The 19,890-nt window shown below is 43.3% G+C and overlaps 1 protein-coding gene across 5 annotated transcripts in view; it reads left to right on the plus strand.

The window, feature by feature from the left end:
* DENND5A (DENN domain containing 5A) overlaps positions 1–19,890 on the plus strand; it is a 128,465-nt gene that overhangs the window by 96,337 nt on the left and 12,238 nt on the right. For 4 of the 5 annotated variants that reach the window (XM_070073634.1, XM_070073625.1, XM_070073626.1 and 1 more), the window contains 7 exons: positions 188–338; positions 1,657–1,750; positions 4,859–4,990; positions 10,566–10,718; positions 14,684–14,768; positions 17,731–17,815; positions 18,244–18,372. In XM_070073634.1, coding sequence (XP_069929735.1) covers positions 188–338; positions 1,657–1,750; positions 4,859–4,990; positions 10,566–10,718; positions 14,684–14,768; positions 17,731–17,815; positions 18,244–18,372 — 829 coding nt within the window. The remainder of the gene's footprint in view (positions 1–187; positions 339–1,656; positions 1,751–4,858; positions 4,991–10,565; positions 10,719–14,683; positions 14,769–17,730; positions 17,816–18,243; positions 18,373–19,890) is intronic. The other variant, XM_070073630.1, reaches the window with a different exon arrangement.

A 19,890-nucleotide genomic window follows, 5' to 3' on the forward strand; every position in this document is an offset into this window, starting at 1 on the left:
AGCACCATTGTCCAGTGTTTTGAAATTCATCGATTTTTGCATGTTACCCGTGTTTTCTCCCTGTTATTTCAGGCAGAAGGGTAAAAATCAGTCTTTTTCAGTTTATCTTGGAAAGTGGAAGGGTAGGTAGCTTTTCAAAAACAATGTTTGAAAAAAGTTTTGACTTTTATTTTATTTTCTCATTCAGAAAAAGCAATTGAGCTGCGTCTGGCAAAAATCGACCACACTGCAGTTCACCCACATTTACTTGACATGAAGATTGGACAAGGGAAATATGAGCCAGGCTTTTTCCCTAAACTGCAGTCTGATGTGCTTTCCACGGGGCCAGCCAGCAACAAGTAAGTCAATCCCAAAGATTCCCTGTTCCAGCTCCCAAGCCATAGTACTAAGGAGCATCCAGTATCTGGGCTGGAGCTGGTATCCCCAGATGACCCCTGAATTTTATAAAACAAGTATGGAAAAGACCGAGATGACCCTGTTTAGACTAGAAACAGGTGACAGAATACCTGTCAGCTCCTGTGTCCAATATCCCACATACCCAGGACCTGCAAAAAGCCAGACTGCAAGTCAGTTATAATTTTTTATGCCTAGCTCCTGTACAATAGCTAAGCTAGCTTTGTGTCATCAATAAAGTGGTGATTGAAATCATTGGAACTTGAATAGAAAGTAGATATCTTAGATTACTTTTAAAGGTGAGTGTATCAAAGCCCAGACAGAATGGAGTGACTTTTGTTTTGGATCTGCATGTGAAGTTTTTGTAGATGTCTCAAGACACCTATATCTGTGTTCTCCAGGGAGTTATCTGTTTCTTGTTCAGTCACAGTTATTTAAGCTGCTCTTCCTGAAGGTCTTTGAGCTCTTTCTGGTGACATTGGTGATTACCTGTGCCAAGGCTGGCTTCAGGACATTCAAGTTTTCTCCTGTCAGTTGACCTTTTTTTTTTTTTTTTTTAAATATATATATATATATTTTTTAAGACTTATTTATTTATTTGAGTTACTAACAGAGAGAGGGAGAGACAAAGTTTTTTCATCTGCTAGTTCACTCCCCAAATGGCTGCAATAGCTGGAGCTGGGCTGATCTGAAGCTAAGAGCCAGGAGGTTCTTCTGGTCTCTCACAAGGGTACAGGAGCCCAAGCACTTGGGCTATTTTCCACTGCTTTCCCAGGCCATTGGCAGAGAGCTGGATTGAAAGAGGAGGAGCCAGGACACAAACCGGCACCCAGATTAGATGCCTGAACCACAGGCAGAGGCTTAACCTACTACACCATGGCGTTGGCTGTGATATATTTTATTTTCTTGAAAGGCAGTTACAGAGAGAGAGAGAGACAGAGAGATCTTTCATTTGCTGGTTCACTCCGTAAATGGCTGCAACAGCCAGTACTGGGCCAGGCCAAAACCAGGAGCTGGAGTTTCTTGCAGGTCTCCCATGTGGGTGCAGGGGCGCAAGCACCTGGGCCATCCTCTGCTGCTTTATCAAGTGCATTAGCAGGGAGCTGGATTGGAAGTGGGGCAGCCAAGACTTGAACCGGCACCCATATGGGACGCTGGTGTTAGAGGTTTTGGCATTACCTGCTGTGCCACAATGCCAGCCCCCTATCAGTTGACCTTCCTTTTCTAGTGGGTGCTTTTAATCGCCTGCTTTGAATCTGTCAGGTGGACAAAAAGGAATGCCCCTGCTCAGTGGAGGCGGAAAGATCGGCAGAAGCAACACACAGAACACCTGCGTTTAGATAATGACCAGAGAGAGGTAAGATACCTTAAGAATGACTCTGTTACCATGCTTTGCATTCCTCCTTTTCATTTCCTTGGTCTCTGGTGTGATTCAAGTGCCCCAGCAATGATCTCTTTCCATTAAGAAGAGTTAGTAATGATCTAGTTCTTGATGCTAGGCCTTGCTTATGACAAATCAGAATGTAGGTGATTTTCCAAGTGGCAGCTAGTCACTGACCCTGTAGGTGCTCCCCATACTTACTCATGCGTAATATTCACTCCCTGGGTGGGTGCCAGAAAAACCTTAAAAGGTGAGAGTCTGAAATGTGGGTGAAATTATTTTTAAATTGGTGAAGCTATTTTGTGTGTTATGATGGGAAAAAAGTTAGAGGGAAAAGCAGAAAAACTGAACTTGGATTAGTGCTGTGAATCTCTGATTCTAAGGAAGGGATACTTAATCTTGTTTTTGTGAAAATTATTAATTTTTTTATTTGAAAGGCAGAGTGAGAGAGAGGCTGAGAGGGAGAGATTTTTCATCTGCTGATTCACTCACCAGATGCCAAAAAACTGGGCTAGGTTGGGCCAAAACCAGGAGCCAGGAACTCCATCTGGTCTCCCATGTGTTGGTAGGGACCCAAGTACTTGTGCCTTTGCTTCTTCTTAGGTGTATTATCAGGAAGCTGGATTAGAATTATGGTAGCTGGGACTTGAACTAGCACTTTGATGTGGGATGAGGTCCCAAGGGACAGCTTAACTTGCTGCCCCACAATGCCCACCCCATGAAAGGGATACCCTTTTCCTACTTTTTCTGTATCTTTAAACAGGCAATCTTGATTTTTTTTAAGAGGACTAAAGGAGAGGAATGTTATTTTAAGTTCTAGTTATTTTTTTTTAAGATTTATTTATTTATTTGAAAGGCAGAGTTTCATTGTCCAAATGGCTGCAACAGTCAGGGCTGGGCCAGGCTGAAACCAGGAGCCTGGAACTCTATTTGGGTCTCCCACATGGGTGGCAGGGGCCCAGGTACTTCAGCCATCTTGTGCTGCCTTCCCAGGCTCATTAGCAGGGAGCTGGGTTGGAAGGGGAACAGCCAGGACTTCAACCAGCATTCATGTGGGGTGCTGGCATTGCAGACAGAGGCTTAACCCACTGCACTACAATGCCAGCCTCTATTTAGTTAGATTTTAGGTTCATTTATTTACTTGAAAGATAGTTACAGAGAGAAGGAGAGAGACATAGATAGATAGATAGATAGATAGATAGATAGATAGATAGATAGATAGATAGATACCCTAAATGGCCACAATGACTGGTACTGGGCCAGGCTGAAGGCAGGAGCCTGGAATTCTATCTGGTCTCCCACGTGAGTAGCAGGGGCCTAAGTACTTGGACATCCTCCACTGTTTTCCCAGGCACATTAGCATGGAGTTGGATCAGAAGTGGAGCAGCCAGGACTCAACCCTGCGCTCACATGGGATATTGGTGTCACATGTGGCAGCTTAACCCACAGTGTTGTGATGTTGGCCCCAAGGATTTATTGAATAGAATTACCGAGTCCTCATTATAAGTTGAATATCTCAGCTCTACTGCCACTTGTTTCTAGTACAGTTTCTAGTTATAAATCTCAGGTTAGATACCCCACCTTTTATAGGTGCAGAGAAGTTGTAAAAATGGGGCTTCACCTTCAGAAACCTGTTCAGAAATTTCTCTTTGAGAAAAGGCCCTTTACTTTTCATCCTACAGACATAGAACCCAATAAAGCATACTGTTTTTCATATATGTCTGACACCTCAGTGAATAGGAAAATAAATAGCCTATTATACTATTGCTGTTTCTTTAAAGAAATAAATTAAAATTGCAAGATATGATTATGAATTTTTAACTACTGATTTTCAGGATACAGATGTGCTTGCTTTTATTGTGAAGGTAACATCAGGGATATTGGTATTTGATATTGTTTTAAAGTCTCCCTTGGATCTCGTCAGGTTAAATGGAAATAAACCTCTCACCTGTGTATTACTATTTTAGCAGTGTTTATTGAGCACATTTTCTTGGTCAAAGTTATTGAGGTAAGCACTTTGAAATATGAAAATGACAAGGAGGCAGCCTTGCCCTCAGGAAATACCAGTTTTTTAAGGGAGCATAGTCAGGTACGCAAATAACTTCAGTTCAACACTATTTTGAAATGGCCATTTGAGGTCCAAAACAAGGTTTTGTCACTGATTAGAGAAAGCAGAGATCAGTTGTACTTGAAATAATCATCAAACAAAGCTATTTGGAGGAGGTGCCAATATTTGTTTAAGCTTTGGAGGATGATAGGATTGTTAAAGAAAAAGAACATTTCAAGGAGAGAAAATGGTGATCTAAGGCTTGGTGTGTGTTGTGTAACAGGCTATGGACAGAATAATTTGGAAGAGGGAGTTATGGAAATAGCTAACAAGTTAGGAGGCAGGTAAGCCATAACCCCAGTAATGGTAATTGAGCCCTAACTTTGTGATTGGAAGCAAGGGAAGATTAAGGGACCAAGGGAGAGAGTGGACATAGTATTGCTGGAATAACATATGGGGGAGTGGGAGAACTCTGGGATAAAAATGTTGGTCTTGAACCTGAGATATGGAGGATGTCAGCGTGCAATTTGCTGCAGTGGGTGGGTTCTTTGTTAAAACAATGTGTAGAGAATCGCCAGCACATTTTAGAAAAGCAAGACATGGCATTGTTTTGAATTTGCAGTCTTATTTTCCAAGTTTTAATTTAGAAAGGTTAGATAGATGTCTTTGATTTGGACAGAAGAGTTAAATTCTTCCCATCTTGGTTGGGAAGGTGATTTTCTCTGTGGTACCATAAGATTTGATTGAGTTTGCACGGTGAGCTACACATCCTTTAGCTATGTGTAACGATCTTTGCCTCATATCATTAAATAAGTTCATAGAAGACTTTACATTAGCAGAAGCAAATAATTATCTCAGTTTTTCTTTGGGTAGGAAAATTTTATTTTAAATTTTCTTCTCCAAACTTTATCTGATCCTAGAAAAAGTTAAGTCAGAAAGGGTGGGTGATAGTGCCCTCTTCAGGTACCCATCAGTACTTGTCACCTGTGGTTTGGTTTGCATGGACAAAGGGCCTTTGCATTTTTTGTTTGATGTAGAAGTACATCCAGGAAGCCAGAAATATGGGCAGCACCATCCGCCAGCCCAAACTGTCCAACCTCTCGCCATCAGTGATTGCCCAAACAAATTGGAAATTTGTAGAGGGCCTGCTGAAGGAATGCCGCAACAAGGTGAGCCATGGACACCTCTCCTCTGTGTGTGTGTTGTTTTGCTTGGCAGAAAAGGTGAGATCAAAGCTTGGCTCTGACTACTTTTTTTTTTTTTTTTAAAGATTCATTTATTTCTTTGAAAGGCAGAGTTGGGGGGCGGTGGGGAGAGATGGAGAGAGAGATCTTCCATCCACTGCTTCAATCCCCAAATGGCCACAACAGGCCGGGCTGAGCCAGGCCAAAGCCAAGAGCCTGGAGCTTCACCCAGGTCTCCCACATGGATACAGGGGCCAAGCACTTGGGCCATCCTACACTGCTTTCCTAAGCACATTAGCAGGGAGCTGAATTGGAAGTGGAGCAGCATGGACTCAAACAAGCATCCACATGGAATGCCAGCATCACAGATGGTGGCTTAACCCATCATACAACAATGCCAACCCTGGAAACCCTTCTTGATTTTAAAAATACTGTTAATAAAAGTGATCTAATACTAATTTCAAGATTCTGTTAACTTGGAATTGGATATATTTGTTTTAAATAAAAGTCTACTCTGCCTGTCAAAAATAAATAAATAAATAAAACCTTAAAAAATAAAATATACCATTTATTGAGAGAAGTATGATTTGCTTGATGTAAACAATATACATATTTAAAACTGAGAGAGACAGTTTCTGGATGTTTTACGTTACTTGAAATCAGATTAGTCTTCATTCTCACATATTACAGCAGATTAGTTTTCACTGACTTTAGCAGATTAATCTTACATATGTGAAAATGTTTTACTTCTCTGTTTTAATCTGATGGCAGTAATCTCTTAGGTTCAGAAACAGGAACTTACTGAGTACCTCATATGTGCCAGGCCAAAGTGTATTACTCAGGTTGTTTAGATATTTTTCTTTATAAAGACAATCATTCTTAATTTTTAACATCTTATTTATGAATTTAAATTTGTCTTCTAGCAAAAAAAAGTCTTTCAATCAAGTCAGCATACTGTGATTTTTATGGCAGTTCAACTAATTTGGAATAGTATGTTTATTTATTAGTGGAATAAAATACTTTCTTACGTTTTTGGTTTCTAAGTGACACTCATTTATAGGTTGAAGTAGTAGTCATTTATAGGAGGAAATAAATTTTTAAAAATATTTTATTTATTTATCTGAGAGGCAGAGTTACAGAGAGGGAGGGACAGAGAGACAGGTCTTCCATCTGCTAGTTCACTCCCTAAATGGCTGCAACAGCCAGAGCTGAGCCTATCTGAAGTCTGGAGTCACTCTTCCATGTGAGTATAGAGGCCAAAGGACCTGGGCCATCTTCTATTGCTTTCTCAGGCTGTAGCAGAGAGCTGGATTGGAAGTGGAGCAGCCGGAACTCTAACTGGTTCCCATATGGGATGCTGGCACTGCAGGCGACAGCTTTACTCACTACACCACAACGCTGACCCCCAATGATTTTTCTTGCAGAAGAAATTATTAATGCTAAAAATTAGAATAGTATATTAGTACTGATTTTTTAAGTGTTTTTTAAAAAAACTAAAGTTGGTTACTCTGAGTCATTGACATCCTTATTTTCCTATATAATGTTGTCTTTTCTGCTATCAAGAAAATTGCTGATGCTGCATGTCTTATAAGAGTGCTCCTTTGTTGTCTTCATTCTCAAGTTTTGAGATGCATGCCACGCCAGTAACAACTTCCTATGTCTATTGCCTGGCCATTGATGACTGAGGAATACTTTCACATACCATTTAAAAACTACTTATTTAGTTGATACACACACACATAACTCCTGTCTGCTGGTTCATTCCCCATGATACATACCATTTTCAGCTGTTACTCTGTGGGAAAATGTGCATCTTAGAATTGAAGAAATATAGTAATCAGTCTAACACCACAAAGTATTGACTAACAAGTAGAGAAATAGAAACTCTTGTATTGTTAGAAGTATTAATTTGTATGATTACTTTGGAAAACAAAATTATACCTAGTAATTCTTCTCCTTGATATGTTCCCTAGAGAAACTTTGAGAGCATGTCCCAGGGTGTATGTTCAAGAAATCTTTAGCAGCACTCTTTGTAATAATCCTAAATTTGCTGGCGCCCGCGGCTCAGTAGGCTAATCTTCCTCCTTGCGGCGCTGGCACACTGGGTTCTGGTCCCGGTCGGGGTGCCGGATTCTGTCCCGGTTGCCCCTCTTCCAGGCCAGCTCTCTGCTGTGGCCAGGGAGTGCAGTGGAGGATGGCCCAGGTGCTTGGGCCCTGCACCCCATGGGAGACTAGGAGAAGCACCTGGCTCCTGCCTTCCGATAGGCGCAGTGCACTGGCCGCAGCGCGCCAGCCGCGGTGGCCATTGGAGGGTGAACCAATGGCAAAGGAAGACCTTTCTCTCTGTCTCTCTCTCTCTCTCTCACTGTCCACTCTGCCTGTCAAAAAAAAAAAAAAAAAAAAAAGCTAAATTAGAAATAGCCCAAAGACCAATCAGTAAGAGAAAAAATAAATATAGTATATTTATTCATATAGTGGAATGCTATTCAATGATGGAAATGGAGAGTAGTTAAGCCCATCAACATGGATGAATTTCACAAGCGTAAAGGTGAGTGAAAAAGCCTATCACAAAAGAAAACCGGCCTCTGCACCTGCATGGGAGACCAGGAGGAAGCACCTGACTCCTGGCTTCGGATCAGTGCAGCGCGCCGGCCGTAGCAGCCATTTAGGGAGTGAACCAACAGAGGGAAGACCTTTCTCTCTGTCTCTCTCTCTCTCTCTCACTGTCTATAACTCTACTCAAAAAAAAAAAAAAAAAGCCGGCACTGTGGCTCAACAGGCTAATCCTCCGCCTTGCGGCACCGGCACCCCGGGTTCTAGTCCTGGTCGGGGCGCCGGATTCTGTCCTGGTTGCCCCTCTTCCAGGCCAGCTCTCTGCTATGGCCCGGGAGTGCGGTGGAGGATGGCCCAAGTGCTTGGGCCCTGCACCCCATGGGAGACCAGGAGAAGCACCTGGCTCCTGCCTTCGGATCAGCGCGGTGTGCCGGCTGCAGCGGCCATTGGAGGGTGAACCAACGGCAAAAGAAAGACCTTTCTCTCTGTTTCTCTCTCTCTCACTGTCTACTCTGCCTGTCAAAAAAAAAAAAAAAAAAAAAAAAAAATTCAGGCAAACCCAAGTTGTATTGTTTAGGGAAACAGGTATAGGTGATAGTAATTTCCTTGCTTTTCTGTAGTTTCATTGTGTAAGTGATCACTCCAAGAGTAGAAAGGTGATTGGAAGAGATCATATGGCGTACTTCAAAGGTATAGATGACTAGTGTTTTATTTATTGACCTGGGTGCTGGTTATAATAATATTTGTATATATGATATATTTTATAATAAACCATTAATGCTGGAATCAAGTGGTGCCAAAATACTAAGAATTACTGCTTTTGAAAAGTAGGATTAGAAGTGATTATTTTACCCTGCATTTTAGTATTTTTTTTTTAAGATTCATTTATTTATTTGAAAGGCAGAGTTACAGAGAAAGGGAGAGACAGAGGGAAAGAAAGATCTTCCATCCACTAGTTCATTCCCCAAACAGCTACAATGGCCAGGGCTGGGCTAGGTGGAAGTCAGGAGGCAGGAGCTTCTTCTAGGTCTTCAATATGGTTGGCAGGGACCCAGGCCATCCTTTGTTGCCTTCCCAGGTGCATTAACAGGGAGTTAGATTGGAAAGTGGAGCAGCCGGAACTCGAAATGACACCCACATGGGATGCTGGTGCCACAGGCTTAACCCACTGTGCCACAAAACCAGCCCCTTAGGTTTTTATATGTCACAAATTAATAGGTACACTTAAATCTTTTGTTGTTGTTATTGTTAAGAAACAGAGCCCCCATATACTGGTTCATTCCTTTTTTTAAAAATTTCTTCATTTATTTGAAAGATGCGTGTGTGTGTGTGTGTGTGTGTATAGAGAGAGAGAGAGAGATCTTCAGTCTGTTGGTTCACTCCCCAGATGGCTGCAGTAGCCAGGGCTGAGCCAAGTCAAAATCAGGAACCAGGAGCTTCTTCTAGGTCTCCCACATAGGTAGCAGGGGCCCAAGCTCTGGGGCCATTAACCGGGAACTGGATTGGAAGGGGAATAGCTGGGACTTAAACTGGTGGCCATATGGGATGCTTGCCTTGCAGGCAGCAGCTTTACCCACTGTACCACAATCTTGGCCCTGGCCCTTACTTAGGAACTTGAATTCAAAATTGAGGCAAATTTGAGTTCAAAAGACAGATTGCTAACTTTGCTTGTGTGATTTTTCTTTCTTTCTTTTTTTTTAAGATTTATTTTATTTATTTGACAGAGTTATAGAGGCAGGTAGATACAGAGAGAGAGAGAGAGAGAGAGAGAGCGCTTCCATTTGCTGTTCACTCCCCAAATGGCCACAACGGCCGGAGCTAAGCCAATCTGAAGCCAGGAGCCAAGAGCTTAATCCAGGTCTCCCACGTGGGTGCAGGGGCCCACTTATACCATCCTCTGCTGCTTTCCCAGGCACATTAACAGGGAGCTGGATTGAAAGTGGAGCAGCCAGGACTCAAACTGGTGCCCATATGGGAATGCTGGCACTGTAGGCTGGGGCTTTAACCCGCTGCACCACAGTGTCAGCCTCGCTTGTGTGATTTTATACAAATTACTTGAGTTTTCTGACCTCATTTTCCTCACTGATACACTGGAAATGATAGTAGTATTTATCCCATAAAATTGTTAAAACTACCAAATGAATAATGCAATGCTTCATATAGTGCCTGGCACATAGTATTTAATTAAAACTGATTATCATTATACAGTGTGTGTTTTTGATAATGGTTTTAAAATAAGCAATTGAAATTTTTGTGCCTAAAAGTAAATGATCTGGCTGGTACCACGGCTCAATAGGCTAATGCTCTGCCTGCAGCGCTGGCACACCAGGTTCTAGTCCCGGTTGGGGCGCTGGTTTCTGTCCCGGTTGCTCCTCTTCCAGTCTAGCTCTCTGCTGTGGCCCGGGAGTGCAGTGAAGGATGGCCCAAGTCCTTGGGCCCTGCACCCGCATGGGAGACCAGAAGCACCTGGCTCCTGGCTTCGGATCTGCGTGGTGCACTGGTCACAGCACGCCAGTTGCAGCGGCCATTGTGGGTGAACCAACAGAAAAGGAAGACCTTTCTCTCTGTCTCTCTCTCTCACTGTCTACTCTGCCTGTCAAAAAAAAAAAAAAAAAAAAGTATATGGTCTTCCTCAAATTTTTATCCCTTTGACAGCTTAAATACTAACATGTATGCTTAAAGATTTGTTTAGTAAAGTTATTTAAGCAGTAAGAACCAGAGAGTGTCAGAGATGAGCATGACCAAAAGGTTTTATTTCATCAATTTGAATCCAGAGTGATGAAGTCACTTGCCAAGAATCATACAGTGATTGCTGCATTCTTGTCTCCTTCTTAACTAAACTTCTGAAGCATGTATTCCTTACAACCTGACCTACGTAGTTATATACTTTGTTCTGGTTTACTCATCTTGTCCCTCTCAGCCCAGCAGATGTGCTGTGAGGTTGCCATACTCCTCTTTGATTGTGTGTGATCCTCCTTATTGTGGTTATCTATCTACTGATTCCTAGACTAAGAGGATGCTGGTGGAGAAGATGGGCCGTGAGGCTGTGGAATTAGGGCATGGGGAGGTGAATATCACAGGAGTGGAGGAGAATACCTTGATTGCCAGCCTTTGTGACCTCCTGGAGAGAATCTGGAGTCATGGGCTACAAGTGAAACAGGTAATTGATGCATGACTTCTCCCTGCTAAGCATGTTGTTTTCCTTCCTATTTTCACTGGCTCTTTCCCACATTCTTTTTTTTTTTTTTTTTTTTTTTAGCTGATTGGCTTTGAGGGAATGACAGCACTCATTGAGTGAGACTTAAAATAGTTAAACAAATTAGTAAATAAATGTGATCCAAGCAATTTTACTTAAAAATAAACTTTGTAAATCTCTGTCAGACTTTTTCAAAGTTGCTTTTTCCTTCCCAGGAGTAGAGCTGGAGGCCAACCTGAGAGATCTTGTTTATCACTGGCCTAATCCAGAGATAGAAAAGAAAGAGAACTTGGAGCACTGGAATTACCAAACATGCTCCAAGGGCCTTCATTGACTCTCCTTAGCCAGTGGGAAAAGACCTGGTATTAACATTTCCTTTTATGCAGGTGGTTTAACTATCTGAAAGAAATCCTCAGGAAGTTGAGTGTGTGTGTATTTGATAGAGCCAGCACTGTGGTACAGTAGGTTAATCCTCCGCCTGCAGTGCCAGCATTTCATATGGGCACGGGTTCTAGTCCCAGCTGCTTCTCTTCTGATCCAGCTCTCTGCTGTGGCCTGAAAAAGCAGTAGAAGATGGCCCAAGTGCTTGGGCCCCTGTACCCATGTGGGAGACCCAGAAGAAGCTCCTGGCTCCTGGCTTCGGATCTGCTCAGCTCCGGACATTGCAGCTATTTGGGCAATGAACCAGAGGATAGAAGACCTTTCTGTCTCGTCCCCTCACTGTCTATAACTCTACCTATCATTAAAAAGGAAATATAGTCCTTGTTTAAAAAAACATAAGATTTATTTATTTGAATGGCAGAATTACAGAGAGGCAGAGGCAGAGAAGGAAGTCTTCATTCACTTCCAAATGGCTGCAGTGGCTGGAGCTGAGCCAATCCGAAACCAGGAATCAGGAGCTTCCTCTGGGTCTCCCACATGGATGCAGGGGCCATTTTCCACTGCTTTCCCAGGCCATAGCAGAGAGCTGGATTGGAAGTAGAGCAGCTGGGACTTGAACTGGCACCCATATGGGATGCTGGTGCAGCAGTCAGAGGTTTAGCCCACTACACCACAGCACTGGCCCCAACTTTTATATATTTTTAAGTTTGAAAAAATTTAAAAAGCAGTTTTATCATGGAAAAATTATAAAGTACATGTTAGTATCCAACAAATATTTGTTGGGAGCCTACAGAATGTCAAGCACTGTTGTAGGCACTTGACAGACTTCAGTGAACAAAACAGATCCAGATTTCTGCTTTCTTAGAGTTTCCGTTTAATGGGGGATGGCAAACAATTGGCCATACCTATCCTGCAAAAACATTTTCCTGTGTACCTGTGCTGTCCATTGTGTAGCTGTATATTTAAAAATCCAACAGAACACAATGAGATGCCATTTCATAGCCACTGGGATACCTAAATTAAAGATAGCAAGGATGTGGAGACATTGGATCCTTTATATATTGCTGATGGGAATGTAAAATGTTGCAGCAACTTTGGAAAACAGTCTGGTAGTAATATAAACAGTTATATTATATTCAGCAAGTCCATTTCTAGGTAGGTACTCAAGAGAAGTGAAAACATGTCTCCACAAAAGCTTACACATAAAGGTTCAGAGCAGCATTGTTTGTAGTAGCCAAAAAGTGGAAACAGCCCAAGCCTTCATCAGCTAATGAGCGCATACCCAAACGTGCTGTAACCACACAGTGGAATATTATTCAACAATAGAGGGGATGAAGAATCATACAGTGGATACATGATACAAAGTGGATGAACTTTGAAAACATGCCAAATGAAAGAAGTCAGACACAAAAGACCCTATATCGTGCAACCTTATTTGTATAAAATGTTCAGAATATGCAAATCCATAGACAGAAGTAGATTAAGGGTTTTCAGAGGCTATGGGAAGCGAGGATTGGAGAGTGACAATGTGTATGTAGGTTTTTTTTTTTTTTTTTGAGGTGATGAAAATTTTCTAAAATTAGATAATGGTGATGGTTGCATAACTCTGTGAATATGCCAGGAAGCAAAATTTTTTTTAAAAGATTTTATATATTTATTTGAGAGGTAGAGTTACAGACAGTGAGAGAGAGAGATACAGAGAAAGAGGTCTTCCTTCTGTTGGTTCACTTCCAAATGGCTGGAGCTGATCTGATCTGAAGCCAGGAGCTATGTTCTTCCTCGACTCTCATGCGGGTACAAGGGCCCAAGGACTTGGGCTTTCACTGCTTTCCCAGGCCACAGCAGAGAGCTGAATTGGAAGAAAGCAGCAAGGATTAGAACTGGCGCCCATATATGGATGTCGGCACCACAGGTGGAGGATTAACCTACTGCACTACAGCGCTGACCCCAGAAACAGAAAATTTTTAAAAAGATGTTCATTTATTTGAGAGGTGGGTTAAAGCCACGGCATGCAGCGCCAGCATTCTATATGGATGCTTGTTTGAGTCCCTGCTGCTCCACTTCTGATCTAGCTCCCTGTGCCTGGGAAATCAGCGGAGGATGGCCCAAGTCCTTGGCCCCTGCACTCACGTGAGAGACCTGGAAGAAGCTCCTGGCTCCTGGCTTTGGCCTGGCCTTGCCTCAGCTGTTGTGGTCATTTAAAGAGTGAACCAGCAGATGGAAGATCAGTCTCTCTAACTGTGCCTTTTTTTTTTTTGAATATTTTATTTATTTATTTGAGAAGTAGAGTTACAGACAGTGAGAGGGGGAGACAGAAAGGTCTCCCATCTGCTGGTTCACTCCCCAAATAGCTGCAATGGCTGGAGCTGAGCAGATCCAAAGCCAGGAGCCAGGAGCTTCTTCTGGGTCTCCCACGCTGGTGCAGGTGCTCAAGCACTTGGACTATCCTCCATTGCTTTCCTAGGCCATAACAGAGAGCTGGATCAGCAGAGGAGCAGCTGGGACTAGAATGATGCCCATATGGGATGCTGGTGCTGCAGGTGGAGGATTAACCTACTGCGCCACAGTGCCGGCCCCTAACTCTGCCTTTCAAATAAATAAATAAATCTTTAAAAAAATGCAACTGAAAACAATATTGGAAGAAAAATATGTATTTATTTATTTGAAAGTCAGAATTATAGAGGGGGGGAGGGAGGGAGGGAGGGAGAGAGAGAGAGAGAGGGAGAGAGGGAGAGAGGGAGAGAGGTAGGTAGGTAGGTAGGTGTCGGTCTTCCACCTGCTGGTTCACTCCCCAAGTGGCCGCAATGGCCAGGGCTAAGCCATGCTGAGGCCAAGAACCAGGAGCTTCATCTGGGTCTCCTAAGTATGTGGCAGGGATCCAAGCACTTGGGTCATCTTCCACTGCTTTTCCCAGGCCATTAGTAGGGAGCTGGATTGGAAGTGGAACAGCTGCTGTGCTGCAATGCTGGCCCCCAAACTGGAACTCTTACTGTTCCATATGCTGGAGTACTATTTTATTGACCATAGTTTATTTCTACCCTGCAGTTAGTACAAGCTTACTTTTACTGTAGGCTTTTTCAACTTGTCTCCAGTAGTGAATCCTCATCGTAGTGATGACTTATTTTACCCAGCCTGCACTAAGGGCAAGAGTACTTTCAATGTTTTTGGAAATTCAGGAACTATCATAGAGTCATATAGACTGGATGTCCATTCCTCTGTGCAAAAGCCATCATGCTTTGCCCAAGCAAAACCATCAACAGATCGTTCAGAGCCCAACAGATTGTTTCATTTTGTTGGTTTTTTTCTTTCTTACCCACTAGTCCTTCCCAGGCTGTCTTTGGTATCTCTTTTCTGTTCCTGTTAGGGAATCATTTCCTTTTTCTGTTCCCTTTCCAATCTTTATATTTTTCCTGTGCTTTAATAAGGAAATATATTATACATTGAAACAAGAAACTGTGCTGATATTTTTTTGCAAAAGCCTGTATATATTCACAGCCTTGATCGCTGAAATCTAAACTGATAGGTGTTTCTCCTTGTCCTGTTTCCAGGGCAAATCAGCCTTGTGGTCCCACCTGTTACATTACCAGGAAAATCGGCAGAGAAAACTCACGTCGGGCAGCCTCAGTACCTCAGGTAAGGCAGCCTCTGTACCACTGGACAGAGTGCCTGCAGCCACTTTCCCACATCCTGGAGTGATCTTCTGAAGCAGACTCTTTCAGGTTGATGAAGCTCTGGAATGTTTTATATTTTAAATATTGAGCCACCAGGCTCTTTGAACCACAGAGCATACCAAAGCTGTGGGATTTGCTTTCATTATGTGTTTTTAGACCCTTTGATCAGTGAGATAGAAAACTTCTATCAGCAAGAGGCCAGTCTTTTCTGAGCTGAGATTTTACTCCACTATTGGTGTCTTAGGTTTAGAGCAAACTGTTTTTAGTCTTTTGTCTTATTTCTCTGACATGGGCATTGAGATTGTCCTGTTAAGCAAGAGAACTGTTTGTCAGTATCCTTCCTTGCAACTCCACAAATTTAAGGCCTGGTTTAAATGATCCCTTATTCTTCCTTTTGTTTCTAGCTTAATGAACATGTCAGTTTGTGGGAATTCCAGAGAACATCTAGTCCAGCCCCTTGATTTTACAAAAAGAGGTAAAGGGTCCAGAGAGGAATTGAATTTACTTAAGATTGCATAGTGAGTCATTGGAAGAGGCCAGATTAGGAGCCAGGCCTCTTGTCTCCTAGTCTGTGTTCTTTATTCCATCATCTTACAGTCCCTTCAAGGACAGCCTCACTTCATTCACTTGGCTGCACTCCTCCTTCATACCATCCTCCCTTCTTCCCTGTATGCCAGAGAGTTAGTGTTCCGTTCCCGTTCCCATTCCCTTTCCCTTTCCCTTTCCCTTTCCCTTTCCCCTTCCCTTTCCCCTTCCTTCCTTCCTTCCTTCAGAAGAAGAGTGACAGAGGGAGAAATCTTCCATCTGCTGGTTCACTCCCCCAAATGGCTACAATATCTAGGGCTGAGCCAAGCCTAAGCCAGGAACCAGGGACTCTATCTGGGTCTTCTACATGGGTGGTAGGGGCCCAAGCCCTGGGATCATCCTCCTCTGCCTTTCCATGTATATTGGCAAGGAGCTGGAGCTGGGACTCCATCTGGTACTCAGGTATGGGATGCCAGCATCATAAGTGCCGTCTTAACCTGCTTTGCCACAGTGCCAGCCCCAGATGTTCTCATACTGATAAAAATAGGTTAGGTAGGATTCAAGATAGGCATGAACTCTTTGCCCTTGAACTGTTTATTCTCAGCATGAATCTGGGGAGATAATTGTCTAAAAACCAGGCATAATGGCTTCCTAGGTAGCTGTATGAGGAGTTTTTTGGTCCACTTTCTGGTTGTGAGAGCCTAGTCTTCTTGGGAAGGAAGACTATAGGAATTACTACTAAGGGATAAGCAGTAGCCAGAAAGTTTGATCAGCTTGGTGCTGAGAACACTGTTTCACACACTGAGCCAGACATGAGCTTATAAAGGTATTGAGTCTTCCCTTTCAGAGGTACCAAGCATTGTAGAATAGTTTCTTTACACGTTCCCTTAGCTCTTATGTAGCCCTTTTAAATTCAAATTTATTATTAAAATGAACAGAAGAGACTTAATTTAGGTCATAGGTACAATTGTTTTTTTTCTTAAAAATGTATTTATTTATTTGAAAGTCAGAGTTAGAGAGAGAGGGAGAGACAGAGAGAGAAAATCTTCCATCCACTGGTTCATTTCCCAGATGGCTGCAAGGGCCAGAGTTAGGATGATAGGAAACCAGGAGCTTCTTCCAGGTTTCCCATGTGGGTGCAGGTGCCTAAGCACTTGGGCCATGCTCTGCTGCTTGCCCAGGCACATTACCAGGGAGCTGGATTGGAAGCAGAGCAGCTGGGACTCGAACCGGTGCCCATATGGGATGCTAGTACCACAGGTGGAGGCTTAACCTGCTGCACCACAGCACCAACCCCAATAGATACAATTCTTTTTTTTTTTTTTTTTTTTTTTTTTTTTTGACAGGCAGAGTGGACAGTGAGAGAGAGAGACAGAGAGAAAGGTCTTCCTTTTGCCGTTGATTCACCCTCCAGTGGCCGCCACGGCTGGTGCGCTGCGGCTGGCACACCATGCTGATCCGAAGGCAGGAGCCAGGTGCTTCTCCTGGTCTCCCATGGGGTGCAGGGCCCAAGGACTTGGGCCATCCTCCACTGCCTTCCCGGGCCACAGCAGAGAGCTGGCCTGGAAGAGGGGCAACTGGGACAGAATCTGGCGCCCCGACCGGTACTAGAACCCAGTGTGCCAACACTGCAGGCGGAGGATTAGCCTATTGAGCTGTGGCGCCGGCCCCCAATAGATACAATTCTAAGAATAAAAAGTTTTTGAAAGTTCATTTTCATTTTATTTGAAAAATGAGATCTGTTCCCCTAAATGCCAATAAGAGCCAGAGTTGGGGAAGGCTAAGGTCAGGAGCCCAGAACTCACTCATTTTGGCTCTCCCACATTGGAGGCAGATAACCCAAGTACTTGAAGGTATAGGGTGCACGTTAGCAGGAAGCTGGATTCAGGAGCAGAGGTAGGACTTAAACCCAGGCCCTCTGATGTGGGATGGGGGCATCTCAAGTAGTATCTTAACGATTGCACCAAATGCCTGTTCTTTATAGTTCATTTTGAAGCTAAAAAAGGGCATGAATAGTAGTTCCAAGTGGAAGCATTGCTTCACTGTGTTATGTTGAGAGCACAAGAGAGGAGAAGCCAGGAGACAGGCATTCCAGTCCTGATTTAGCTACTTGGTGACCTAGGCAAAGCAACTAACATCTAAGAACTTCAGAGTGGAAATTGGGAAAATGATGATAATATCTTGGCTGCCTTATAAGTTGTTAATGAACAAAATGAGATAATATGCATAAAAATATAAAATACGATCTCTGATAGGAAACTAATATTTATGAAGTGATTTATAAATTTACCAATGTAATCAGTTGTTTCCTGTGGAAATGTATGATTTGAGATAAAGGAGGGTAGTTAGTTGTTCGGATATTCACATCTCTTTGGATGTGACCAATTTTGTTGTTCTAGGAATATTTTTCGATTCAGAACGGAGGAAGTCTGATGCCAGTGCAGTCATGTCTCCCCTGAGGATCTCTCTGATTCAGGATATGAGGTCAGTCTGGGTTCACATGTAATAAGCCTCTAAAATCCTGTATTCAGTTGCTGCTTAGGTGTTCACCTTGCAGAACAGACTTTTAGTGGCTGTGGTAGCATCTCAGTTAACCAAGAAACCCTCCTAATTGATCTTTTGCTTTGAGGTGCATATGTAGAGTTGGGTTTCCTGGCATTTTGGGAGGACTATACCAGGGTGAAGGGTTAGCCTGACTTTTTGAGGGTTATATTGCCTCTCCCTACCCATCCCACCCCAACTACAGTGAGCATATCTGGCAGTGCTATATGGGAACTCAGAATTTGGACAAGAGACACGGGCTTTTCCAGGATGCATTAGGGCTGCTGCACCAGGCTCCCTTGGCTTTACCGGGAGGTTTTGGCATTGAGTTCATGTTGCTTCATATCCTCTGCTTCTCATTCCTTCTTTAGGCATATCCAGAACATCGGGGAAATCAAGACTGACGTGGGAAAGGCCAGAGCATGGGTGCGACTCTCCATGGAAAAAAAGTTACTTTCCAGACACTTGAAGCAACTTCTGTCAGAACACGAGCTCACCAAGTAAGCCTGCTCACCTGGAATAGAATGAGGCTTTCAGGACTGATGGGGAGGAACTAGAAACTGTCTGGGAAGGGGGAGTATTCAATGTGACATTGCTGTAACATCCACCTGCAGTCAAATTGTGTATGCAGTTTTCTTCTCCTCTTTTGATCTATAGAAAACTATTTTTGCTATATCTGCTTTCCCTTTCCTCAACCTGTATGCCCAAAAGTAGCTTTCCTAAAGAGTGCATTCAGGTGACATTCATACTTCCTGAACATGATGCATATCCTCTGTCTCATTCCTGTCCTGATGAGCAAAGGAGTGGAGAATTAAAAGGAAACTTCTGGAGCTGGCATTGTGGTGCAGTGGGGCAAGCTGCTGCAAGATGCTGGCATTCCGTATGAACATTGACTCATGGCAGGCTGCTCTGCTTCCACTCCAGCTCCATGCTGGTGCGACATAGGAAACAGTGAAGGATGGCCCAAGTGCTTGGGTCCCTGCCACCCACATAAGAGACCTGGATAGAGTTCTAGGTTCCTGACTTCAGTCTGGCCCAGACCTGGCAGTTGCAGCCGTTTATATGGGGAACGAACCAGTGGATAGAAGATGTCTCTCTATTCTCTCTCTCTCTTTCTCTGCTTTTTAAGTAAATAAATAAATCTTAAAAAGAAAAAAAGGAAACTTCTGAGATTTTGCTGTATCCCTTTTGTTCTCCATGAAGCCCAGCGCTTAGCCCAAAGCAAACAATTGCTTCCTCCTCTCTGGCCATTGCCTGAGAAGCTGTAGAGATTACCAGGGCTTTCAGATAACTCTTGTAGGCTGTCTCCCTCCATTCCTACCACCTTTCTGTCTTTTCTTATGTGGAATTTGATTGGCTTTTTCTTCACTGGCAAATATGGTGGGATTTTTTTGGGTTAAGATTTTTGTAGGTGGGACTGGTGCTGTGGTGCAGCAGGTTAGAACCCCAGCCTGCTGCACCGGCATCCCATATGGGCACTGGTTCAAGTCCCTGCTGCTCTGCTTCTGATTCAGCTCTCTGCTAATGCACTTGGGAAGGCAGTGGAAGATAGCCTACATGCTTGTGCCCCTGCACCTGTGTGGGGGACCAGGAGGAAGCTCCTGGCTCTTGGCTTCTGATCAGCACAGCTCCAGCCATTGTGGCCCTCTGGGGAGTGAACCAGCAGACAGAAGACCTTCCTCTCTCTCTCTCCCTCTCCCTCCCTCTCTCCCTCTCCCTCTCTCCCTCTTTCTCTCTCTGCCTTTGCCACTCTGTAACTCTCCCTTTCAAATAAATAAAAATCTTAATAAAAAGATTTTTTGTAGTTATCTCTTTGTATTATCCTTTTATAGCTTTTATTATGTGATTTCTCTGTGGATGATAAATCAGAGAAGTGGACCTTGGGAAAATTTTATGTAAGCTGTTTGATTAAACCTACAGATCTGATTTTATGCAGAGTTAAATATAATGTTTGTGTGTGTGTGAACTGTAGTAAGAAACCAGATTTAGAACTTTGACGGATTAGAGAGCTGACTTGA

This window comes from Oryctolagus cuniculus, chromosome 1 (genome assembly GCF_964237555.1).
Source record: "Oryctolagus cuniculus chromosome 1, mOryCun1.1, whole genome shotgun sequence".
Taxonomy (NCBI): Eukaryota; Metazoa; Chordata; class Mammalia; order Lagomorpha; family Leporidae; genus Oryctolagus; species Oryctolagus cuniculus.